Source organism: Podarcis pityusensis, assembly GCF_964106645.2.
Source record: "Podarcis pityusensis genome assembly, chromosome: 13".
Lineage (NCBI taxonomy): Eukaryota > Metazoa > Chordata > Lepidosauria > Squamata > Lacertidae > Podarcis > Podarcis pityusensis.
The window spans coordinates 52,045,735-52,071,950 of record NC_138038.1 but is presented as its reverse complement, the minus strand read 5'-3'; the positions used below and the strand labels follow the sequence as shown (position 1 = coordinate 52,071,950).

The 26,216-nt window shown below is 49.0% G+C and overlaps 1 protein-coding gene across 2 annotated transcripts; it reads right to left on the bottom strand.

Annotated features, from left to right (window-relative positions):
• Positions 1 to 1,422: 1,422 nt before the first annotated feature.
• EIF5A (eukaryotic translation initiation factor 5A) lies at positions 1,423 to 15,656 on the bottom strand. 2 transcript variants are annotated; one of them, XM_080977831.1, is made up of 6 exons: positions 15,514 to 15,656; positions 8,859 to 9,045; positions 5,846 to 5,950; positions 4,913 to 5,044; positions 2,989 to 3,062; positions 1,423 to 2,825 (listed from the first exon to the last, which is right to left on the bottom strand). In XM_080977831.1, exons 2-5 carry the CDS (start codon positions 9,021 to 9,023, stop codon positions 3,000 to 3,002), a joined length of 465 nt encoding a protein of 154 aa, XP_080833957.1. In that variant the 5' UTR covers positions 9,024 to 9,045; positions 15,514 to 15,656; the 3' UTR covers positions 1,423 to 2,825; positions 2,989 to 2,999. The 2 variants fall into 2 exon arrangements, with proteins under 2 accessions (XP_080833957.1, XP_080833958.1); XM_080977832.1 differs by having other exon boundaries at positions 8,859 to 9,048; positions 15,514 to 15,622.
• Positions 15,657 to 26,216: the final 10,560 nt, after the last annotated feature.

Below are 26,216 nucleotides of genomic sequence, written 5' to 3'. Positions count from 1 at the left end.
ACGTCGTTCATAATTTAGTATGACACTTCTCCCGAGCTGGTGCCCATCACGTTCTGGACCGGATGTCTTGGCTAATGCCCGATGGGAGTTGTAGTCTAAACATGTCTGAAGGCCACCAGCTTTTAAAGAGTATAAACAGGCCGTTTTCGAACTTTGGGGCAGGTCAGTGGGAAGAGACCTAAAGGCTTGTTCAGCTGAATCCTGCCAGGAGCAAAGGGTCCAAAGTGCTTTCCTGTTGTCAGTCCCGCCTCCCTAGTCCCCCATTTCTAGGAAAAGCAGCTTTTTTTGTGTGTTTGCACCTGCAGTAGCTGTAGTTCCAAGCGCACTCACAGGTCAGGTTAAAAGCGAAATGTATGTAAACTTACTGCCCATTGTTCTAAGCTGCGATACCAATGTTTTTCAGACGGCAGCTGACCCACGGGTCGTGTTTTCCACTCCTGCTTCTGTACATAAAAGGACTGCCCTCCATTTTGTACAGAGAGGCAAAAAGCCTGCTTTTCCCTGCGCCAGTTTCACTAATGGGCATGGGGTACAAACAGCCACTGGCCTTTGGTTTGAGACATTTTGTCCGTTAAACGCACTGCAAACACATTGGCCCCTCGCCAGTAAGGTTGAGCTTAACGTGACAAGTAATCTTTCTTTTCTCCCTACGCCCCACTCGGTTATTAACACATGAGATCAGGAAATTTTAAATTTTCGGGGCTGGCTTCTGAGAACTGCCCTGTCGTCACAGTCATCAAAAACAAATATTCCAGGTAGTTTGTTGAACAAAAATTCTATGAAACTCTCAATGCAGGAGGGAAAACCTCACAGGTCAGGACAAAAAAGAGAGGCACATATCTTTATGAAACCTCCACATTTTTATACAGTGGTACCTCTGGTTGCATTTGCAACCTGAAAAGAACATGAAAAGAACGCAATCCGCAGCAGTGTGCGCACGTGCGGGTTGCGATTCTTCGCTTCTGTGCATGCGTGTGACGTCATTTTGCGCTTCTGCGCATGCGGTGAAACCCGGAAGTAACCCTTTCCGATACTTTCGAGTCGCCGCAGGACGTAACCTGAAAGAACGTAACATGAGGTACAACTGTAAACTGTAAAAAAGAAAAGGAAAAAAACCACACAGAACTGAAATTTAATTTAAATTTTACACTCCCCCCCCCTTTGCCTCGTCTAGCACCTGTCCCTGCAGTGAGTGCATAGTCTTAAGCTTCCATGAGCTTCCTTTCTGGGGAATGTCGATCAGCTACTGGCCCCAGGAAAAGGCTGCCACCCGGTTGCAAACGGTGGTACATTGCATTTTAAAGGGTTGGACTGGATGACTCTGCAATTCTATGATAATGCAGTAGTTTTAATGAACTTGCCGGTAACGTAACCCCCACCCCGGTCCCTTACAAATTACACACACACACAGCCAGAAAAGGGTTTTTCATATTAAACTTGTTTTTTTTATTGAGGTTGATTAACAAATGTGTTGGATTAACAGGGGGAGAGGGAGGAGGAGGCCACAGCGCTGACCTGTGAACAGCAGAGGGGAGTAAATATGAACCAAGGAAATGGGCAGCGGGTGGGGTGGGGGCTAGTTTGTTACCTACCCCAGAAGACCCCCTTACCCTGAACAGCTCGTAGGTGGGGGATGCGCAGTTACCCAGCCTGGGGAAAAGGGCTTGAGGCGGAAGGGTGGGGGGTGCGTGCTAGAGACTTTCTAGCTAGCTCCAAGGACAGAAGGGAGGCAGCGACAGCACTGGTTGCCAGGGAAAAGGGGGGGGGGGGTCCTTGAACATGATTGACAGGGATCAGAGCCCAGGTGGGATGAGGGCGAGGGGCAAAAAAAGAGAGAGAAGTGTGTCATTCGCCAGGCAGCCGCGAGCGGGTTTCTCCTCCCATTTCGGGGGGGCAGAGCTCCGTGCCTTTGGCAGGAACACCGCCTGCCCCCCACTTCCAGATCTGGGGGGGGGGGGCCTTCTGTGCTCTAGAAGGGAAGGGGTTAAAGAAGGGAGTTTTAAGCAAGCTCAGCAACTAGAGCAGTGATCCCGCCGCCCCCACAAAAAAACCACATTTAATGGGTTAACCTCCAAAGCACAAGAAAGGATGCCGTCCCAAAAGAATTTACCAAATTGCCGCAACCATCACTATGCGGGGGCTGGGGGGGCGTCCGACGGCAGAGGGTGCCGTGCCTCCCCTTCCCACATTGCCTCAACAGAAAACGCTCACGAGAACAAACACATTTGACAGGGTTTAAGAGTGCGACTCTTCGCAATTCGCAACGGTAAATTTTTTCTAATTTTTGCTCAGTTTGTCGTTCTGGGGGGAAAGGCAGCTCCCTCCTCAGCGCTGCCACCAATCTTAACAGAAAGCATTAAAACTTGAGAGAGAAAAAAAATCAACAAGAGTCTCCTGCAATTTCCCCCCCTCCTTCTAGCCGTTTAAATATTATTCTTTTTTTTTCTTCCTTTTTTTAAGTGCAAATTCTCAACTTCTCTTGCCAGAAAACAACTGTAGTGTCACTAGCACCCGAGAGAGGGGAGGGGGACTGGGAGGACCGGGGCGAGAGGGGGACCAAAACAAGTGAAATAATAACAAAAGGAATACAATTAAGCGTCCAGCTTTTCTGCTTTTAAAAAGACCACAAAAAAGTTTCTTTTCTTTTGTTTTAATTCAAAAGGGAGTGAGTGGGTGTGGGAGGGTTTTGCTTTTTTGTCCTTTTTTTGCTTTTTAGAGGAGGGGGGGAAAGAAAAAAAAAAAAGAGATTTGGGTGGTTTGGAGCCAAATCTGACAGTCTGCGGGTTGCGATCCTCTCTGGTTCATAACAAGTTGAAACTGCTGCCCTGCAAGGTGGGAGAGAAAGAAGAGAAGTTGGTGACAGGGGTTGGTGACAGTGGCAGGAAGGTAAGAGACGACTCCTCTCCCATCTCTCACAAAAGCCTTGCACGTTCCCCTTCCATCTCGAGCGAGCAGGAGAGCATCCTTCCAATCTGGGTCTGCACTCACCTGTGGTTCCTTTATTTAGCCATGGCCTTGATAGCAACTGCAGCTTCCTCGGTCATTGCAGACAGTACGGTGATCTGAGGAGGGAGGAAGCAAGCAAGCAAGAATCAAGAGCTTAGAAGGGAAGGAGGGCTCTTAGAGATATGTAACCACTTGAAAGAAACAATTAGGCCTAGGATTAAAATGGAATTAAATTTACAAATAAGAAAATGTACGATAAGGAAAGTTATGTAATATGATTAGGACTGTGATATGGTTTTGCTACATATAATTACTAAGAAATTCGGATGGAAGAGATTCAAGGAAGTCAAATACTATGTTTTTGAAGATGGATGGTACTTAATTTTAATTAATTAAGTGACAATATGTTGTATGTATCTTTTTTATTTTTTCTCCTTTTTTCTCCTATTTTTTGTTTGTCTTTATTATTATTAATCTCTTCTTTTTTATTATGTTTACCTACTGAAAATAATAAATATTATTTGGGGGGGGAAGGGAGGGCTCTTGCCAATGGCCCCCTCTAGTCCACCATCCTGTTCTCACAGTGGCCAACCAGATGATCATTATGGGAAACCCACAAGCGGGATCCGAGTGCGAGAACAGCCCCCCTCCTCCTGCGGTTCTCAGCAAGCGACGTTCAGAAGCATCGCTGCCTCCCGACTGTGGAAGCAGAGCCCAGCCGTCGTGAGGTCCTGCTAGCCCCAGACCAAGCATGATCCACAATGGGCATCCGGGTTCTGCTTGAGGACCTCCAGGCGAAGGAGAACTCGCCAAAGCCGCCGGTATCGTGCGTAAGAAGCGGTTTTCTACTGAGTCACACCAGTCTGCCTAGCTCACGGGCACCTGTTCTAACTGGCAGCAACAGTTCTCCAGGGTTTCAGGCAGAGAAATATATAATAATAGTAATAATTTATTATTTATACGCCGCCCATCTGGCTGAGTTTCCCCAGCCACTCTGGGCGGCTCCCAATTGAGTGTTAAAAACAATACAGCATTAAATATTAAAAACTTCCCTAAACAGGGCTGCCTTCAGATGTCTTTTAAAAATAGGATAGCTGTTTATTTCCTTGACATCTGGAGGGAGGGCGTTTCACAGGGTGGGCGCCACTACCGAGAAGGCCCTCTGCCTGGTTCCCTGTAACCTCACTTCTGGCAATGAGAGAACCGCCAGAAGGTCCTTGGAGCTGGACCTCAGTGTCCGGGCTGAACGATGGGGGTGGAGACGTTCCTTCAGGTATACGGGAAAGGTCTTTTCCCACCTGAAGATGCCACTGGGACCTTCTGCAAGGGAAGCAGGTGCTCTGAGCTGCAGAGTAACTCCAAGCCCTGCCACCTGAAGCAGCAGCAGGGAAGAAACCTGCTCTGTTTGCTGTCCAACACCCCACCGTGCAGCTGAGGACCAGCGCCCCGTTTTCCCTCCTCCTTCATTAGTCTATCTCCAATGTCCTCAAAGACACAGCAGCGGTAGGGCATTTTGCCTTATGCACACTCAGATCAATGCCAGGCATGCTCTCTCGCCTTCTCCACTCCACCCGCAAGAAAATCTTCCCAGTTGGTGGCTGGGAACCCCAGGCAAGGCCGTCTATGGTCCTGGGCAGCTCAACTTTGCAACTTCCTCCCTAACAAAGCTTAATTTGTTCCCACTGTTGCTTATGTTACACTGGACGGGAAAACATGGTGCTTATAGAATTTTAAGGCTTATGGAATCATTTCTGCGTCTGGCTGGGATTGGAATTTGGTATTCTAACTTGTTTTTACCCTGCTTTTCAGTCATCACCATGCTTTGCCATCCCAGGCCTCTCTGGGCTAAGGAATGCTGCTGTTAAATACACCCCCCCCCCAAACACACAAACCACTTGGGCCAAGGGAGGGAGGCCGGCAGCAGCAGTAGGCCTCTTCCCCTCCGGCCCCTGACGTGTTCTCTTACCAGGATTTCTTCGCCACAGTCATATTTCTGTTCAATCTCCTTGCCCAGGTCTCCCTCAGGAAGGCGTAGATCCTCCCGGACTTCCCCGCTGTCCTGGAGCAGGGAGAGGTACCCATCCTGGATCCCAATAAGCTGGAGGAAAGGAAGGAAGGAGGGCAGAACAGTCAGCGCTGAGCTATCGGGCCACCTTCCAGACTTAAAAAACTCACTGAAGTAGCACTTTGGCAACAGAAGGACGGGGCCTTTTCAGTGGTGGCGCCCTGCTTGCAGAATGCTCTCCGCAGGGAGGCTGGCCTGGAGCCATCATTGTGTACCTTCAGGCACCAGGCAAAAAAATTCCTCTTTAACTGCCCATGTGGCCTTTTAGAGTGTTTGACATATTTTAGTGAATTTCACTCTCCCCACAGGTTTTAATGCAAGCAGTTTTTTAAAGCTGCTTTGAGTTGCCATAGTGGAAAAGAAACTATTGATTTTAACAGACAATAATAACCTGTTCCTGTTCACCTTGGCATGGAAAGGAAGGAGTGTCTGTTCCTCCAGCTGCCTTGGCCTGCCACCATTTTGAAACCACCCCAAGTTTGTAACAGCAGATGATTTGTCAGGGAACAATCCCACGCCAAGAGACAAAACTAACAGTCCCTGGGGCACATCCAGCGGTAGCAAGAATCATATATGAACGCTCAAAACTGAGGGAGAGGAGCCAAAACAGCTAAAAAGATTTCTCTGGAAGGGCAGAAGCCTGCCTCCATTGCCCACCGCAGCTGCTGTGTGGGAGGGCCACTTTGCCTATCCGTGCTACAGCAGCCACCACTAGCAGTCTACCCAGTTTGCAAGCCAGGCAGGCCATAGCGGGTGCACACCAACCCTCTACTTTTGGGATTCCCATCTCTGAAGTGGGGGGGGGGTGAACCCCACCCAGCTCCACCCACCTACCTGGAAGTCATTTCTCTTAATGTTGGGCACATCCATGTTGTGGGTGGAAGGGCAGATATCTTCATATTTTTTCCCAGTGAAGATGTCTATGCCAACAAGGTGCACCTACAGTGGGGGTGGAGAGGAAGACAGGATGTTAACGGGGACACATTTTTTTTAAAAAAGCACCCAGGTGTTCCCTGCAGGAGAAGTCCGGAGGAAACAGGCAAGGTCCTTGTTCTGTCTCAGGAAGGGAGGCCAGCCCCCTTCTCAACAGATGCAGTCTCTCTCTCTTATGGTAGGCAGACACAGGGACAAACGCACCCCGTCTGGAACTGGGGGGCACGCTTTGGTCCACTGCAACCAGATCCCTTGGCATCCCACTGGCACTGTATCTACCTCCGCTCGATCTGGACTCTCTGCGCCTCGCACACCAGTCTCCTTGTCAAGCTGCGAACTCCCTCAACAGCTAGGCCTCGCCTCCAGCTCTTTCCCTTTCCTTCCTTCCTTCCCTCTTTTCAGTTTCCACATTAGGGTTGCAGTATGGTGTGGGTTATTTATACACTCAATACTTACCTTTTTTATTTTAAGAAACAAATAAATCAGGAATACCAACAGCCACGTTTTGCAGTCTATTCTCCACTGGCCTTTCACCTTTAACTTTTCAGGTTATCTAATTCAGAGGCTGAACTTCCACAAAGTTCAAAGCATTACTTTTAACACCCCCTCCCTTTTTTTTGGTTTCTATTTCTAGTCCATCTAAGCCAGCCTTTCTCAACCTGTGGGTCCCCAGATGCTGTTGAACCACAACTCCCATCACCACTGGCTAGCAAGGCCAGAGCTCAGGGATGATGGGAGTTGTAGTCCAACAACATCTGGGGACCCACAGGTTGAGAACCGCTGACTGGGGCAGGGGGAGATTCAAACAGGTACTAAAGTGATTATCCCACAAAAGGTTGCCCCCAAGAACCTGATTAGCCCCAGACACCAAGAAACACACCTTGTAAACTAAAGTGTCCAGGTATCATCCAGACAGTCTCCAAAAGCCACCAGAATGCATTGCCTACCGGTGACTTAACAACGCCACTGGCATGCAAAGAAAGCAGGTCTCTTGGCTCTTCACAGGAGAGGAGAACACAGCCTCAGGAGACAGACTGAGAAACTCCGGGTACTTTTGTACACCACTTAGCCAGGATTCCTCAACACGGTGCCCTCCAGATGTCTGGGGCTACAACTACTGTTGCCAACAGAGCTCAAGAGATTAAACATATATGTTGCCTTGCATTTTTGGCAAAAAAGCAGGCCTCTCAACGCATTCTAAAGCAAGTCGTTCCTTGAGGCTAAGGGCTGGAAAACGATCTCAGGAGATAGAGAAGCTAAATGGCAGCATGCCTCAGAGGTCAGGTGGCTGAAAGGTGACCAGTGCAGGCGACGGAGGAGAAAGCAATGCTTTGCAGACCCAAGAAGCCTCACACAACATTTTCATTCCACCTTGCGCCTTACTTTTCAGCATTTCATATTGCAAACTGCCTTGAACTCACTGGAAGAAAGGCTGTTTATAAATGTAGACACTAATCTCAGCCAGCAATAATCTCATTGCTGCATGCAATGGAGAAGAGAACGACAAGAGGTTCAAATTGTTCCAGGACAGAAAGAGAGACAGACAGTCACAGGGAGAGGAAGTAAAGAACCAACCCTCTGGCTCCAGGCTTATTGTCTAAGGCCAGCACCTTCTCCAGACCTGGTGCCCTCCTGGCATTTTTTGCGCTACGTACCCCACCTTCTAAGGCAGTGCCTTTTTCAGGTCACTGCCCCCTTGGTTCCACAAACTCATCCCCAGTGCCCCCTACCCTATAAAAAGCATTATTCGGAATAGCGGTTTGCACCACCCACTAAGGAAGATAATAACACAATAAAATTTAAAACCAGAACAATTAATTGCACATTTATTCAAAATCCAAGTTAAACTATTTAGCTTAATTCAACAAAAATGATTAATGTGATTCAGTAATATCAGCTTTTCAAAGTCAGGAGAGTCCATTACACCTCCAGCAACCGCCTGCCTCTTAGCACCCCTCTGGGCTGGTACCGCCCACTTTGGGAACCAATGTACTAAGGGGAGGCAGCAAGGACCAGGTGTCAGAACCCATTCAATTTTGATGTTCCTCCTCCTTAAAAGCCAGCTGATTTAACATGCTTTGCCTGCTCATGGGCAACTGCCCAGATGCACAACATAAAAGGCAAGCTGGAGGACTACAGTGAAAGTACTACACAGGTCCAGGGTTTGAAATTAGCCAGGCACATTTTGCACCTGGCTATCGGCCACTAGTGACCAAGTGAAGATGGACGGTCTGTGTCACCATTAGGAGAAAGAGGTAGGGATTGGCCAATATATATCTGGACTGTGCCTGGATCAAGGGACTGCTCTTTTTTAAGTTCTCAGAGTTCTTAACCTAGCTCAAGGTTTGTCATCTGAACTAGCCAGATGTTTAACTAAGAATCAATCACTGTCAGTCCATCATTTGAAAAATGAGACTCAAGAACCGTTCTGCCCCCAAATGGCAAGTAGACATTCCATTTTGGCGACTGTAACCTCAATTTAAGGAGCAATTTGGTCCCTAGCTTATATATCTGAGTTTCTAACATTGCTGCACATGAACATGCACAAACTCCTGCTGGAGTACCAAGCATAGGGTTGCCATATTTCAAAAAGTGAAAATCTGGACACAAAAGACATTGAGGGTTTTTGGGTTCTTTTGCCAAAGTTGTTGAGTTGTGGCTATTTTTTAGGGGAAACACCAAAAAAATCAACACATGGGCTGCCATACGTCCGGGTTTCCCCACACATTTTAGTCAATTCTCGAAAATCCCGCCAAGACACCATTTTCGATGGATAAATTCCGGCTGTGTCTGGGAAATTCCGGATGTATGGCAGCCCTAGCCAAGCATGCAAATCCACACCAAGAGCTGTCCCCAAAGAGGACCACGAAGACAAACCAGCCACCAGCCGCCGTGGGCGACGAGGCACACTCACTTTGGCATGACCGTGCTTGCCGGTCTTGGAAGTGGACATCTCCACAATCTTGCAGGGACGCCCTTTGAGCACCACAAAGCCGTTCTTGCGGAGAGCGGAGCACTGCATGGGGAAGGTCGCGGAGGCCCCGGCATCGCCGGTCTCGAAGTCTAGGTCATCAGCCATGGTGGAACAGATGTTATGGAAACTGCTGGGGGCATTGGGGGGGGGAGGAGAGAAAGACAAGGAAGAATGGTTAGGCAAACTCATCGGCATCATCTTGCGAAATAAAAAGGCTTGGGTTGGTGCTGCCGATCCATTTAGCACGTTTAGCCCAGGACGATTTCTCATCTTTAGGCCGGAGTCAGGGTGGGGCAATGCCTGGCTAACCACAGACATGGATGAGGTAGGCACAGTTCACGTGATCACCCTGTGCATGTATAGAATTCGGCATCGAACGGTGCTCACAGCAGGGATCCATAAAAAGTAGGTACAGATCGATTCCTGGAGGCAACAATGGCTACTGACCCTGATGGCTTGGCTCTGCCTCCAAAGTTAGGAAGCAGCAAAGTTTCTCAATACCAGTTGCTGGATATGCAGGGAAGAGAATGTCACTGCCTTGCGCTCTAGTCTTGCTTGCGGACTTCCCACTGGGGAATCTACTTGGTCACTGCAAGAAAAGAATTGCTGGGCTACAAGGGCCCCCTTTCGGCCTTATTCCAGCTGCACGCTCTTCTGATGCCCTTGCTGGAAAATGTCTATAACTTAAGTATAGGGTCAAGGATTTCTGGTTGCTTAGCTATGCTAACAAAGTGACTCGCACCCCTGAATTAAGGTTTCTGAAGGCTCACGGCAACCAGGAATGGATTTTTGTGTGGCAGGGCTGTGAGCTCAGTTCAGTTCCAAGACTTGGAACAAATTCCTGGGCTCAGAATTCTAACTCTTTTTTAAAAGATTTTTTCTTTTGCACCCAGCTCTAATTGGCAGATTTCTAGGTTCTCTTCAGAAGAAACAGTTCTTGAAGTTGGCCTACGTCAAAGAATATTGCATCCCAAGAACCCCACCTTCCTTTTAATCAGGAGAGGAAATACACGGCCACTGCCTCTGAAGTGTCACGGAAGAAGCACTCAGGTCACATTCAGCTACCAAGGCTTATACACAAAGCCCCTAACGCCCCCCAAAATAAAAATCTTTCATGGCAAAAACTCTGAACTGTTTTTCGAGCTGACAAAATATCCAGTGGCAATGAATTCCACAGGTTAACCACTTGCCATGTAAAACACTTTAGCTTGTCAATATCACGCCGGCCAAGTCGTTTCATTAGATGAGCCAGTTCTCAGTTAACAACGCTCTGGGCAAGAGGCTGGGTACAGGCTGATAGCTGCTCTCTAGTTATAAGCATGGCCATAAGGCTCCACGCTTAAGTCACCGCCAGCTTATGGGGGGGGGGGCGGGTGAGGAAGCACTTGCATGCCTGCAGTCTTAGGCAGACAAACACACACCTCAGCATAAGAACCAAGGCGGTACGGCCGACAGGATTAAGGGAGTCCAAAAATCCAGCTGTCTGGCTCTGCAAAGGGGGCAGTTTGCACTCCAGGAAGTCCAGAGCTCTGCTTGCAATCTCTGCGTGCCAAGAGGAAGCTGCCATGGCAGCAGCGGCAGAACTAATCCAGAGTTTCCAGTGTTGTGCAAGGCGGGCACCTAAGAATCTAATGCCTGCTCATGGGAATTTGACATTTTTCCAGCGCTGCGCGCAACCAAGTCAGTTCTCACCTGTGACAAGGGCATAGCTGCCTTGCAATAGCCCTGTTTCTGTGCTGCTCATGTGTAGTGCATTTGGGGGTTTGTGTGGGAGCAGAGCCATGCTTTTGGTCCCCCCCCCCAAATCACACCAGCTTCGTTCACCAATTTCTCTTTCCACGTTGCCTTCTGTAAAGGAACCCTTGATGCCTGAGCTGCTGGTTGTGTTTAAGACTTCTGCACAACTCGGCGCCCCAACTGCACGGAGGTCGCCCATTAATTCAAGCATGTGGAATGCGCAACTGCTGAAATAAGCTGGTGTGATGTCCGGGGCAGGGGCCCCACTCCCAAGCAAATTCCAAAACTGCCCGGCACACATACCTTTTGGCCTGGGCAGCCACAAGTTATTTTGGCAAAGGTTCAGCCGGGGGGGGGGGGAGGGAGCGAGAGAGAGCAATGGAAGTGACCAGCTTCTGTGCCTTGACAGTAAAACTACACCAGATTACGAGCATCACACTCTGGAAGAAGTGCTGCCCCCTAAACTAATGCTGAGCCAAAGGCAGAGATGAGGGAATGCGAGAAGGCACCTGCCTTGGAGAAAAATCAAAGCTGCCTGTTCATCCTCCCCAGCCCCACTTCGAAACTTACCTGGACTAGTTGTTTAGTGCATTTTTATGGAAATTTAGCATAGCTTAAAAGAAAGAAATCAAAAGCGACAGAAGTATTTAGAGTCTGAAGGTGTTCTGCTAGCCTTTCCCTAATGCAAGTCATTACAAAATCAAGGGTTTAAGATCTTGGGATGCAAAGTAATTTAGGGCTGGGGTGGGGAGAGGGGAAGAGAAAGCTTTATTTGAGAAAAAGACCATTTGTGTTCTCAGTACAATGAAAAAGCTTCACTTGTTGGGGCTTGCAAGTAAGACCCTTAAGCCCCAAGGACTGGGATGAGCAGTAAGTCTATTCTGGAGTTTTGCCTTCTATTTAAAAACAAATAAAACTCACAGCAATGGCTTCAGCATGCAGATGCCCACCCACCAGGTTTAAAAGGTCCTGAGTAGATACTCCAGGTAGAGCTCAGCAACGCACCTTAACATCCCAATCCCTGCTAAGGAGAAGGACCCCTCAGCAACTATGGAAAGGACTGAGGCACGCACACACACTCCCCCCCCCCAGCTGCCAAGTCTCCCCAAATTACCAACTCGCACTCTGGGGATGCCTCTCAGCGGGCCACGAGATCCCTGACAAAGGCCAGGCCTCGCCTCATTTCGTGCAGGCACATGGCTCCCAAGTCGTCCGGAACCCTCCCCATCTTACATCAGAGCTGGAAAAACGAGATTGGATTCCCGAGGAGGTGCTGCAGGCTCACCCTAGCGTTAAGACAAAGCGGAGCAGAGGCGGTGGTGGCTGTAGCCACAGCTGCTCCGCTCAGCTACTACATGGCCGCCTGGCACTCCCTCCCAGGCCGGGAGGAGCATGTCGGTTCATTTACCCTCTCCAGAGATCTGCTGAGCTCGTTTTAGTTCCAGCCGCCGCCGCCGCCACCCCACCTCCTCCTCATCCAAAAACTGCTTCTGACCCGCGCTACGCTCCGATAATTGATTAGGACAACTGTTAACTGCAACAGCTTAAGCGGCATGACATGTCCCTTTGCAGACGGCAACGGGGTGCGCCTACGAGGTCACCACGTGCTTCCGATTTTTGTCTGCCGCTGCCGTGAGGAGCAGTGGGAAAGAGGGAGGGAGCTGCAGAGAAAGGCAGGAAGTTTTAGCCCAAGTGATCAGGCAGAGAGGCCCTCCGTGCCACATGTTTGGAGGGAGACTCCCTCTCTTCCTGCCAACACCAAGCATGATTCAGCTAAGCTGCCACTGCAGAGAGCGCCACACGTGGCCAAGGAAAGGGGAAAGGGGGGGGGAAGGATTACCACAGCATTTGGATGGAAGAAATGCCCTTTACATTTACGGGCAGTGCCTCTGCACCCCCTCCCTCCCCCATTTCAGAACCACCTTAAGATTCCATGGGGAAACATCCCCATCAAAATATGGGAGATTCAGTTACTGCATTTCCCATGTAAGGGCCAAATTCCTAGCAATTCTTGCCATACGGTTCCCAGTCACCAAGCACAGATTCAGCGGCAACACAGCTGCTGCAGGAAAGGCCTCTTTCAGTCACAGTCATTCACACCCAGCCCAGGGGGTTAGTCAATGGAAGCCCAGTCACTGCCCACACCTCTGCCATCCTCAAGGGGGATCAGAAGCCGTGCCCAGAGGGGAAACGAGGTGCTATGGTGAATGGGATCCCAGCCCCCACACCAGGGAAGCAGGAGATGGCACCAGTAAGGCTGGTATTGCAAAGGAACATGCAGCTTCATACCACCTTTCTGCCTCTCCTTGCATGGGAACAAGTTTGGAAGTTGCAACCCTGGACTCAACTCCCTGCCTCCCCTGCTTTCCAGGCAGCTTGGGCCAGCTATCTGAAAGTCTTCAAGCCATGCCAAAACCAGCAGGGGAGACCAACCGAGCTCCATCCCTCCCAGCCAGGAGAGAAGGATCTTCCCCCTCCCAACTTCTTAACCATAAATGAGTTTGCCTACTTTCTCCAGCAAAACTGCAAAGATGGAGGAATGGTTCGTGGGATTCAGGAGCTTTAAAATACATTAGCTATACTCTCATGCATTCAGTAATATATTTATTTTATATATATATATATATATATATACACACACACACACACACACACACATACTTTGGAGCTATGCCGCCAATTTTCACTCTCTTATCACCTACAAGAGAGGGGGGAATTCATCACAACAGCTCCCTCCTCAACCTAACTTTCTCCGTGGCCTTTTAAACGGCGGGGTGTTTTTGTTACTATGGCATGTATTTTTGTGCTTTTATACTGTAAACTGCCCTGTGATCCTCAGGTGAAGGGTGGTATAGAAATCTGATAAATTTAAAGATATATTCCGGGTTCCATACTTAAAGGCCCAAACTTCAGTGTCAGGGGGTTTCTCCACCCCTTTGTCAGTTCCTGCAGGGCTACTCTCCTCAGTTCAGAGCCCTAAGCTGAGGGCAAGGGGGTGAAGACACCGCCAGCTACTCTTTCATGTGTGTACCCAAAGGGTAGCCATATGCATCAACCACTCCAAAGCTCACTCCCCAAGGAACCAGCCCGCCAGGAACACCAGACAGCATGTCTATGAGATTCCCAAGTGCCATCTTCCTGCCCCAGCACTGATCCTCCAAACCAGACCTTCAACCCCACTCCAGCTGGAAGTCAATCCTTTCTGCTAACCTGGTGCAGTTTCTCAACCCACTCAGGCACCACTCCCTTCCTTCATCAAGCCCTAACTGGGGCCAGCCCTTCCCTGAGGGTGGGGAATCATCTAATTCTCCCCCAACAGCTAACCTGAAGCCCCTTCCACTGCCTTATCTAGTGCAATGCTCCCCAATCAAAATATATAAAAAGATAGCACCTTAGAGACCAAGTAAGTTTGTTCTTGGTATAAGCTTTTGTGTGCATGCACACCTCTGTGGGCAATTCCAGCTCTCTCTACCAAAACCTTACTTCGATACCTACCAGCCATCTCCCTAAGCTGTAAACTGGGGCAGAGCTGGTGACCCTAAGCAAAATGTCAATTCTCTGGGGGAGAAACGCCCTCCAGCTCTATTTCTTGCAGAGCAGCCCTTCGAGGGATATTCCCACCACACCCATCTCCTACTTTCCCAAGTTCAGCTGAGGACAAGCCTCCCCTTGCAGAGTGCGGGAACCTCAGCGCCCCTTCCCCTCCCCTAAAGGCAGCCCTGACCCCCTTGTTGAGACAGATCCCACCCCCACCCGTGTCCTCAAAGGCCTTCTTTCCCACAAAACCAAAGCCAGCAGGGCGTAAAGCCCCTAGAACAGGGAGTGGACTTCATATAGGAGCCACACACCCTTCCCCAAAGAAAACCACCCTTCTTTCTTTCAACTCCCGCTCAGCCCTAACTCCAAAACCAATGCCTTCTGGTGCAGGACCCCAAAACATAACCCTGTGCAATTGCAGGAGGCGACCCCCCCCCCCTCAAAGGCCACTGGCCCTTCCCTGATCCCTCCCCAAAGGGTCCCCACCAACCCCTTCCCTTCCTTTTAATGTTGAATAGGTAGCATTTTAGTATTTTGTTGGAAGCCACCCAGAGTGGCTGGGTAAACTCAGCCAGATGGGCGGGGTATAAATAAATTATTATTATTATTATTATTATTATTATTCCTTCGCGCCAGTCCCAACGCAAGAGCTAAAGGAGCCCCAAACCTCAAGTTATACAGTCCACCCGCAAACCCCAATTACCAGGAGGCTACTACACCCCCCCGTATTTTCCTTTGAAAGGTCTGAGGGAGCCCCCCCCCCCAATGAAAAAGCAACACAAGGCCTCGTCCTGTCCCAATGGGCGCCCCGTTTCCTCCTCCCCCCCCCGCACACACACTGTGTAACCCAGAGGAGACCCATTCCAAGGTAGGCCTCGGCCGGGCCTGACTCGCCGCCGTCTACCCCCCCCCCCTCCCTCCTCTCCCGCTCCGTGAGTCAGCCCAGCAGAGGGGCCCGGCCTGGCCTCCCAAGAGCAGGCCTCGGCCTCGCCGCCGCCGCCGCCTCCTGCACGCGACACGGGGGGCGCCAGGCTCTCCTCCCCCCGCCGCCCCCCTCACTCCCCCCCCCGCTCGCTCTCTGAGGAGAATGAGGGGGGGAGGGGAGGGTGCGCGCGGCACCTCGTTCCGTGAGGGGGGAAAGGGAGCCACGCGGCTGAGGCGGCGGCGGCGCCGGTCGGTGAGGCTTCCCCTTCCCTTCCCCCCCCCCTCGCTCCGCGCCGCGTCGCAACGGCTGCCGCCGCCGCCGCGTGCGCGCGCGCACACACACACACACGGGACAGCCCCGCGCACACACACGCACTCCCGCGCGCACCAAACTCACCCGCCCGCGAGCTCAACCGCCGCCGCCGCTGCCTGCTGCAACCCAGCCCGCAGTGCGCACGCGCACTTATCGCCTCCTCTCGCCCTTTCCCCCTCCCTCCCGCCTCTTCTCGCGCTGTCGCTTTTTTTCCCTCCCCCCCCGCTCTCCTTTTGCCGCACGCGCACTGGGAGGAAACGCTCCAAAAAAAAAAAAAAAAAAAGCGAAGGTGGCCGCAATGGGTGGGAAGGCAGGGGGAAGGAAAGGAGGCGGAGCCTCGTCTTCCGACGCCGTAATGCGCCTGCGCTGTGGGTAAGGCGCCGGGGCGCCGGAGCGGCTCTGAGCGTGCGCGTCTGAGGGGCGAAGGAGGCTACGCATGCTCACGAGGCGACCGGCGGTGTGGGGGTTCTAGTGCGCATGTGCGTTTGGGTGGGAAAAGAACCACACGTCCGGCTTCATCGTTTGGGACTGAGCTTATGCAGCGCGCAAGCGCACAGAAACTGAGTTCCTCCTCCCCCCCATTTGTTTTCCAATGCGCATGCGCCAGTAGTCCTTGCCCGTCCGGTTTGAGTTGCGCCTGAAATCCCAATGAGACCAGCTTCCCTACCGAGGAAATGTTTGTAGGTGCGCATGCGCGTCTGCTCCGCATGGGTTCCGGCCGACTCTCCTGCGCTCGCTTGCCGAAACTCTCAGACCATAGAGTGCGCGCGAGGGGGAGCAGAGCGGCACGCCCGAGCCCTTTGGCCATTTTTTTAGCCTCCCACGCGGTCTTCGGCGGCCATCTTGGCCGAGAGGTTGTCCGCCATGGTTACCAAGGCAACCGCGGGTTGCAACCATTCAAACGTGCCCAAGTAAAGCGCGTGCCATTCTAAAAGGTGGAGAAATAAATAAAAGAGCGAAAACTTCATATCGGCCACCCGCCATTCCCAACAACCAGAGCTCCCTGTTTAATAACATTGTAATTTGGTTAGGATAACTATGCTATGTTTTCCTTCAGTGAAATTGTCATTTGCTAGGTCTGAGGCCGTAACTGACATTTGCCATCTTTTCCCTCGTTTAAGTTATTTTTATTGATTATAGATTGGTAATTATTGTAGTTGATAAGTGTGAACTGCTTAACTATGATTTGCTGATGTTTAACTTTACTGTTTACTATTAGATTCTGCTGTATTGTTGAATGTTGCTTTGATATAAGTTATTTATTTTAAAAGTTATTGTGACTTTTATATTGGATCAGATTGTTACTCTTTGATGTTTTATTACGTTTTTGTGTTGGAAGCTGCCCAGAGTGGCTGGAGCAACCCAGCCAGATGGGCGGGGTATAAATAATAAATTATTATTATTATTATTATTATTATTAATTTTCTAGTTTCATCACTTTGATCCTCTTGACTGAGTTTCCTGATCCTGATAGTTTCCATATATTCCCGGAGTCTTCAGAATGACGGGCGTCAGAAGCTGCTTGCAGATAGTTGTGTGGCAACAAAGTAAACATTGCTCATTTCTTTAGGGTTCCTGAAATCAGCTCCCACCCTCTGCTCCCCTTTCATTCTCCCATTCCTAGAGAACAGGAGCCAGGAGCAGCACCCCACGGCACTTCTTCCAATGGCTCCCCTCTCTGGGGCTCTCTCCGGACTCTTGCACCAACCACCAAATGCATTTTAAATAAAAGCACACATTCTACTCATGTACAAACACCAAGCAGGCCCCACAAATAACCCAGAGATGCATTTTAAATAAAAGCACACATTCTACTCATGTAAAAACACGCTGATTCCCGGATCGTCCGCAGGCCAGATTTAGAAGGCGATTGGGCCGGATCTGGCCCCCGGGCCTTAGTTTGCCTACCCATGCTTTGGTATGTGAAGTGGGTATCTCTGGGTTATTTGTAGGGCCTGCCTGGTGTTTTTACATGAGTAGAATGTGTGCTTTTATTTAAAATGCATCTCTGGGTTATTTGTGGGGCATAGGAATTTGTTCATTCCCCCCAAAAAAATATAGTCCGCCCCCCCAGAAGGTCTGAGGGACAGTGGACCTGCTGAAAAAGTTTTCTGACCCCTGTTTCAACCTCCTGCTTGTATGTGACTTCACCACTAAGTCTCTTTCGCCTCACTACCCCTTAGAGATGGAACTGCCACTCAAACTGCCTCCACGTGACCACATAATTTCCTTTAAGTCCCTCCACAAAACCCGCATTGCCTCCAAAGTTTTTGCGCCATCCAACATAGTCCTGCACTCCTCCAGAAGTTGCCGGACTACATCTCCCATCATCCATTACCCGTTTGCCATATTGGCTGAGGCTGATGGGAGTTGGGAGTCCCAACATCAGGAGGGCCACAGGTTGCCCACTGCTGCTCTCCCTACGCTTGTGGCCTGTCATTTGTTGTTAGACCCCCATCTCCCATGAACTCCACCCACCAGGGCCAATGAGCAAGCATGATGGGGGTTGTAGTCCCAACATCAGTGGGACAGGTTGGCCAGCACTGCTTTACAGGGAGCGAAGCCAAAGGAGTAAATGTAGACATGATTAGCTTGTTTTTGGACTACAGTTCCCATCATCTCTGACCACTGGTTCTGCTAGATAGGGATGATGGGAGTTGCAGTCCAAAAACAGCTGGAGACCCAAGTTTGGGAAACCTGGTATAGCAAAAATAATAACATATTATTCTACCTGCTCGTGCCTCCATATTCCCCACTCCCCCCCCCCCACTGTTTTGGGCGGGCTGGTTTTAGATTGTAACCCCCCTCAGCCAGAGAACCTATCCTACCAATTCTTTCTAAAGCATGATGCACATAAAACAGTGGTTCCCAAACTTCCCACCCACAGATCACTTGAAAATTGCTTAGGTTCTTGGTGGACCATTTGGTGATTTTTCAGCCTGTTGCAATTGCAGGTGCTAAATACTGTATGATTCTTAACTGCATTTTTACACACACCTTGTGGAGCACCTGTGAAACTCATGGAAGCAGTTCATGTGGCCTGCAGATCACAATTTGAAAAGCCCCGGTATAGTCGACACTATATAAAAATACATATTATAGTTGATTTCATAATGTACTGCTGCTTTTGTGGCTAATCGTTTAGGTTTAGTTCTTTGTGTTCGTTTGTTTTTCTTTGCTTGTGCATTTAAATAAATGTATGTTCAAAACATCTCTACCCCCAGAAAATCTGCCAGAGCGGCTTGCCAAGTAATCAATGTAAACCCTGTTCCTGCCCTTAAGGCTTGCAAAGACGTGACACGAAAGGAGGGAAAAGAAGCAAACTCAGGTCCCAGATTTTTTTATTCTGCAGGGTTCTTATAATGATTAGCTTGTATGGAAACAGGTGGCTCATATGTCAAGAAACAGAGCTTGCCAGCCTCTGAAAAACAGACCGGTGACCCAACCAGGCAGCGGCAGCTAACCTGTGGCCCTCTAGATCAGGCATAGGCAAACTCAGCCCTCCAGATGTTCTGGGACTACAACTCCCATCATCCCTAGCTAACAGGACCAGTGGTCAGGGATGATGGGAATTGTAGTCTCAAAAATATCTGGAGGGCCAAGTTTGCCTATGCCTGCTCTAGATCAGGCTTCCTCAACCTCAGCCCTCCATATGTTTTTGGCCTACAACTCCCATAGCTAGCAGGACCAGTGGTCAGGGATGATGGGAATTGTAGTCTCAAAACATCTGGAGGGCCGAGGTTGAGGAAGCCTGCTCTAGATGTTGTTCGGACTCCAGCTCCCATCAGCCCCAGTCCACATGGCCAATGGTCAGGATGAAGGGAGCTGTAGTCTTAAAGGAAGCAGCCTTCTCGGTGGTGGCGCCCACTCTGTGGAATGCCCTCCCACCAGATGTCAAAGAGAAAAATAACTACCAAACTTTTAGAAGACATCTGAAGGCAGCCCTGTTTAGGGAAGCTTTTAATGTTTAATAGGTTATTGTGTTTTAGTGTTCTGTTGGAAGCCGCCCAGAGCAGCTGGGGAAACCCAGCCAGATGGGCGGGGTATAAATAAATTATTATTATTATTATTATTATTATTATTATTATTATTATTATTAATTTGATCCCATCAACCCCAGTGCAGATGCTTCCTGCTTCTTCTTCAAAGGGAAACAGGAACGGATGGAATGGCCTCTATGTGGGGAGCAGGGGCCCAGTCTAACTGGTGAGAGAGGCAGCAAGCAGATATTTTATTTCTATTTCTTTATTTCTATTTTGCATTTTTTGCCAAGGAGAAGAAGAAGAAGAGTTTGGATTTGATATCCCGCCTTTCACTCCCTTTAAGGAGTCTCAAAGCGGCTCACATTCTCCTTTCCCTTCCTCCCCCACAACAAACACCCTGCGAGGTGAGTGGGGCTGAGAGACTTCAGAGAAGTGTGACTGGCCCAAGGTCACCCAGCAGCTGCATGTGGAGGAGCGGAGACGCGAACCCGGTTCCCCAGATTACGAGACTACTGCTCTTAACCACCACACCACACTGGCTCTCAAGTCGGCATGTACATGGCTCTCTCCCGCCCTCCATGTTTAATTCCCACAACCCTGCAAGGTAAGCTAGGCTGAGAGGCAGCGCCTGGTTCACGCATTGAGCTTCAAGGCTGAGCAGGGATTCGAACCCTGTTCTCCCAAGTCCTAGTCCAACACCACGCTGGCAGTTCCTTACTATCTGCAGCTTACTTCTTCTCTTCCCCATTCATTGCTCTGAATACTCTTTTTTTTAACTCCTGGTGTTACGAGTGAAGCGTCTCAGCGATTGTACTACAATATAAGTAACACATGCAATAACACACAGCTCTCTAGAGCAGGGGTCAGAAAACCTTTCCAGCAGGGGGCTGGTCCACTGTCTCTCAGACCTTGTGGGGGGCTGGAATATATTGGGGGGGGGGGAATGAACAAATTCCTATGCCCCACAAATAACCCAGAGGTGCATTTTAAATAAAAGCACACAGTCTAATGTAAAAACATGCTGATTCCTGGACCATCCGCGGGCCGGATTGAGAAGGTGATTGGGCTGGATCCGGCCCCCAGGTCTTAGTTTGCCTACCCATTCTGTAATCTAGAGCTACAGCTTGCAGGATCAGAGTAATACCCCTCCCCACCTTCTCACTATATAGAAGGATCTGGCAACTTCTGTTTCAGTGTATCTGAAGAAGTGTGCTTGCACACGAAAGCTCATACCAAGAACTAACTTAGTTGGTCTTAAAGGTGCTACTGGAAGGATTTTTTTTTAGCTTGCAGGATGCAGATGGAGACACCAGGGGGCAGCTGGAGCAAGGTGTGAATCAGACAATAGGAATCAGCCAAGTGATTAGAATTATAGGATTGTGGAGTTGGAAGGGAACTCCAAGGGCCATCTAGTCTTTCCCCCTGCAATGCAGGAATCATAGCTAAGTAATTCCTGGCAGCTGGCCATCCAAGCTTTGTTTAAAAACCTCCAATGATCAGACACAGAGGAGGTCAGAGACCTGCACATTCCTATAGTGAAGAGCAGATAAAGGTAAAGGGACCCCTGACCATTAGGTCCAGTCGTGGCCGACTCTGGGGTTGTGGTGCTCATCTCGCTTTATTGGCCGAGGAAGCCGGCGTACAGCTTCTGGGTCATGTGGCCAGCACGACTAAGCCGCTTCTGGCGAATCAGAGCAGCGCACGGAAATGCCATTTACCTTCCCGCCGGAGCGGTACCTATTTATCTACTTGCACTCCGATGAGCTTTTGAACTGCTAGGTTGGCAGGAGCTGGGACCAAGCAACGGGAGCTCACCCCGTCGAGGGGATTCGAACCTCCGACCTTCTGATCGGCAAGTCCTAGGCTCTGTGGTTTAACCCACAGCGCCACCCGCGTCCCTCCTGAAGAGCAGATATTGGCAGGTAAAACGTTTCTCATCCTCTTCCTTCCTTTTTCAAAAGCACACATCAGTCCCCCCCTTTGCATCTGGATGCCCCTGTCAGTGGCAAATCCTGGCTGAGGATCCTAGGAGTGTCCGTAAGGGGGTAGCCGGTCACCCTCCCCTCTCCTTTGCTGGCGCCTGCTATCTACCTTTGACTGGGTTGTGTGAGTATAAAAAGAACCTCTTCTGATTGGGCCAAAATCCTAGGTAGTCCAGCATTCTGTTCCTCACAGCGCCCAACCAGTGTGTCCTAATATGAGTGTTTGACATATTGTTATTTATTTATAAATTCACCAGATCGACATCCCTCCTTAGGATCCTTCCCCCCTAAAAGTTTCCCCCCAAACGTAACTTTTCTCAACAACTTTGACCTGAACCCCTAAAAAGAGGGGTAGATCACTGCCAGATTTTAATTCCGAAAGTAGATCGCAGTCCCTCGGGAGTTGGCCACCTCTGGCTGAAATGACCCTCAAGACTGCATATACAGTGGTACCTCGGGTTAAGTACTTAATTCGTTCCGGAGGTCCGTTCTTAACCTGAAACTGTTCTTAACCTGAAGCACCACTTTAGCTAATGGGGCCTCCTGCTGCTGCTGCGCCGCCAGAGCCCGATTTCTGTTCTCATCCTGAAACAAAGTTCTTAAGCTGAAGCACTATTTCTGGGTTAGTGGAGTCTGTAACCTGAAGCGTATGTAACCTGAAGCATATGTAACTTGAGGTACCACTGTACAATAAAGACCTCAAACACAAACCACAGACTCTGAGCTTGCACATCTCAGTTGCCCTTAGCCTTTGACAGTTGGAGTTCTGTGTTCTTTCTGCCAGGGAATCTTTCATACGTGTGAACTCCAAGTTTGTGGGGCGAGCAATGCAAACAGCTGGTCTCAGCAATCTGTATCGACTACATCAGTTTTCCCAAACTTTTTTGGGGCCCCGCCCCCCTTAGTTCCATAAACTTATCCCCACTACGCTCTCCTATGAAAAGCATTATTCAGAACAGCACTTTGCACAACCAGCTAAGGAAGCTAACAACACAATAAAATTCCAAACAGTTGATTGCACATTTATTCAAAATCCAATTACAGTGGTACCTCGGGTTACATACGCTTCAGGTTACATACACTTCAGGTTACAGACTCCGCTAACCCAGAAATAGTGCTTCAGGTTAAGAACTTTGCTTCAGGATGAGAACAGAAATCGTGCTCCGGCGGCACGGCAGCAGCAGGAGGCTCCATTAGCTAAAGTGGTGCTTCAGGTTAAGAACAGTTTCAGGTTAAGAACAGACCTCCGGAACGCATTAAGTACTTAACCTGAGGTACCACTGTAAATTTATTTTGTTGTTGTATATGGGATGCGAGTGGTGCTGTGGGTTAATCCACAGAGCCTAGGGCTTGCTGATCAGAAGGTCGGCGGTTCGAATCCCCTCGACGGGGTGAGCTCCCGTTGCTCGGTCCCTGCTCCTGCCAACATAGCAGTTCAAAAGCACACCAAAGTGCAAGTAGATAAATAGGTACTGCTCTGGCGGGAAGGTAAACGGCGTTTCCATGCGCTGCTCTGGTTTGCCAGAAGCAGTTTAGTCATGCTGGCCACATGACCCGGAAGCTGTACGCTGGCTCCCTCGGCCAATAAAGCGAGATGAGTGCCGCAACCCCAGAGTCATCTGCGACTGGACCTAATGGTCGGGGTCCCTTTACCTTATATGCTGGAAGCTGCCAAGAGGGTCTTGGGCAACCCAGTCAGATGGGTGGGGTACATCAGCACCCCCTTGCCTCTTAGCAACCCCCCCCCAGGTCATCCCAGCACACCCCAGGGACCAGCAGCACCCACTTTAAGAACCACTGGACAACATCAAGGCTCAAATCTGCACAGCAGCAGTTTAATTCCCCTGGACTTGGATTCTATTCTGACCACTGCTTAGTCAGCCTGGGTTAAAAACCAATGAGGCACTTGTGTATTATTAATTTGCTTTTGCTTGTATTCTATGTCTCGTCGTTGATGTCATTCTATAAATGCATTTTCTCCAAAGAACACTTACGTCTTGAATGTCCTTGCCTCTCCCCCTACATATTGACCTATTTTAATTTTACACATTTCACTTGCTTCCTCAGAGAGCAAGTTTATGCTTGCAGCCTGCTGAGCCTCATGACAGCCCAGGGAAGGAGGGGGCAAATGCTTCCCATTTTACTGACTGGGACACTGAGGCTAAGCGAAGGCATATACCCACAGGGGTTGATGCCGAGGGCTGAAATCACACTCCTAAGTCTTGTTTCCCTGAAGTCTTTTGTCATCAAGATTCTGCTGGAGTTTTCCTAGAGAGAAAAATTGAAAATGAGAAAGAAATCACACCTCAAACCCAAAGAGGAATATTCACTCAGCAGAAAAGATTCTCCACCACAGCTGAGCAAAGGAACATTGGAGCAAGTGGAAGGCTACTTTTATTTTTTGTCCACAAGCCATTGTAGGCAGTCCAATCCTGTGCCTATTTACTTGGAGGTAAGTCCCACTGTGTTAAACGGAGATTACTCCCAGGAAAGCGATTACAGTACTTGGGCACAGCAATTCTAAGCTGGCAAAAGCAAGCCTCCCTCTTGTGTAAATTAAACTGCTTCCTGACTCCTCCTGGCCAGGGGGTGGCTAGACTGGGTGTAAGCTATAAATCTTCATTTTCTGCCTTTCCATTGAATTTAGTTACGCCTGCATGTTGTTTTTCTTTGGGGTAAGTTTCACCAGGCTATGTGGGCTGGACCAATGAATTAAAGGAGTTAGGATAACGTTGGTTATCTCTTTCTGCACCCTTGACATTCCCCACCTCCATTTGCCCTTTTTACTGATTTTATTTGTTAAAAATATATGGTATGCCGCCGTGTCATTCAAAATAATCAAAGCAGTTTAGGGCGATAAAAGCATAAAGCTGTACAACAAAGCCATTAAAAAATTAAAAACACATGTCAATTAACCAGTGTGGAAGGATGTGTTTTTAATTGCTTGCATAGTTTACACCAGTGTAACTTCCGCTGGGGGGGGGGGGGACGCGGGTGGTGCTGTGGGTTAAGCCTAGAACTTACCAATAAGAAGGTCGGCGGTTTGAATCCCCGCGACGGGGTGAGCTTCCGTTGCTCGGTCCCTGCTCCTGCCAACCTAGCAGTTCGAAAGCATGTCAAAGTCAAGTAGATAAATAGGTACAGCTCTGGCGGGAAGGTAAACGGCGTTTCCGTGCGCTGCTCTGGTTTGCCAGAAGCGGCTTAGTCATGCTGGCCACATGACCCGGAAGCTATACGCTGACTCCCTCAGCCAATAAAGCGAGATGAGCGCTGCAACCCCAGAGTCAGTCACGACTGGACCTAATGGTCAGGGGTATCTTTACCTTTACCTATAGTTTACACCAGCGTAACTTCTGCTAGCTTAATTCAGACATGCACGGCTATCCCACAGCCAGTTTAAGCAGATACGCTGGTTTAAGACCAGCTCAGGGTGGGGAGATGAGCCACAGCCTAACCTCTTCCAGCAGCCATATCTGTGGCTTAGGAATTCACCTTAAAAACCAATCAGGCTCTGGCCCCCCTTACAATGCCAATACAAATATATACAATTAAAATGTTGCTGACACAAACCCTACACTAACACTATGCAATAGAACAAAAGAATATATTAACCCCCTCCGTCTCTCTCCACCCCCCTTTATCTTCCTGCTTTCTCTTCCCCAAACTGCATGATATCTATGACAACAGCGTCTGTGAATGGTGAAAAAGACTATATGAATAAAAAACGCAGACGCAGTGTGTAATTTTCCTTGTTTATTTGTTTGCTTCTTATCATAATAAAATATTTAACTAAAAATCAGCCTTTTAAAGGGCCCAGGAGGCAACATTCGAGGGGAAACCTAATACTTCCTATGACAGAAGCCAAGAGGCAGCACAGAGGCAAACTAAGAGTAACTTTTTTTGTTACACTGTCCCAAAATAAAGAAGTGCTTTCAAGATCTGTCCCCGGCTGACCTGGCGTCTTATTACATTGAGAGCCGCAGCTTTGCAGCAGAAAGCAAAGCAGCAGAACACCTTATTTTTAGTTAATGGTTATACAAGGAAATGGGGCTGTTGGACTTTTACCTTGCCTTGATAACAAAAAAGGAGATTAGAATGCACATTGATTGCGAAGGGGGGGGGTGGAGAGAGGGAAGAAATCAGAAATCAAAAAGAGGATGAAAATGGAAGAATCTGCTTTGGGGCAAGGGGGAGTTTGTTTGGCCCAGAAAGAGAGAGAGAGAGAGGAAATTGCAGGTCACAAAGCTGCTGTTCCCTGCTGCCAAGTGAGAGACCTTTATCCAGTTCCTGGATGAAGATATGATTCTGTCTCATCAGAAGTGGCTGAATCTTATCTTCAGGTGCAAATAGTGGTACAAACAAGCAGACATACCCTCTGTATGTTTACTCGGAAGCCAAGCCTCACTTGGGACTTGCTCCCAAGTAAGCAACAGCTACAGAATTGGATGCACAGATTGTTCAGGACTGGTGCAAAAGAAAGAGTTAAACTGTTAAAGATGGACATAGCAAGCAAGCAAGCCGCCCTTGTCCTCGGATGAAGGGTAGTATAAAAATTTAATAAATAATAACAAATAGGCGGATATACGTGTTAAATACTGTATACAGAATACATATATAATACATGCATACACATGAATGCAATGTGACTATACACACAAATGCAAATGTAACAGCAAGTGCTATCAAGCACACACAAAGATGAAGATGGCAGCTAATATGGCAACAACAACAACAATAAAAATAATAAAGAGTGCAAGTAATAAAGAAACACATCCGCCCCTCCAGCCTAGGCAAACAGGCTGGAAGTATGTTCAGAGCCTCT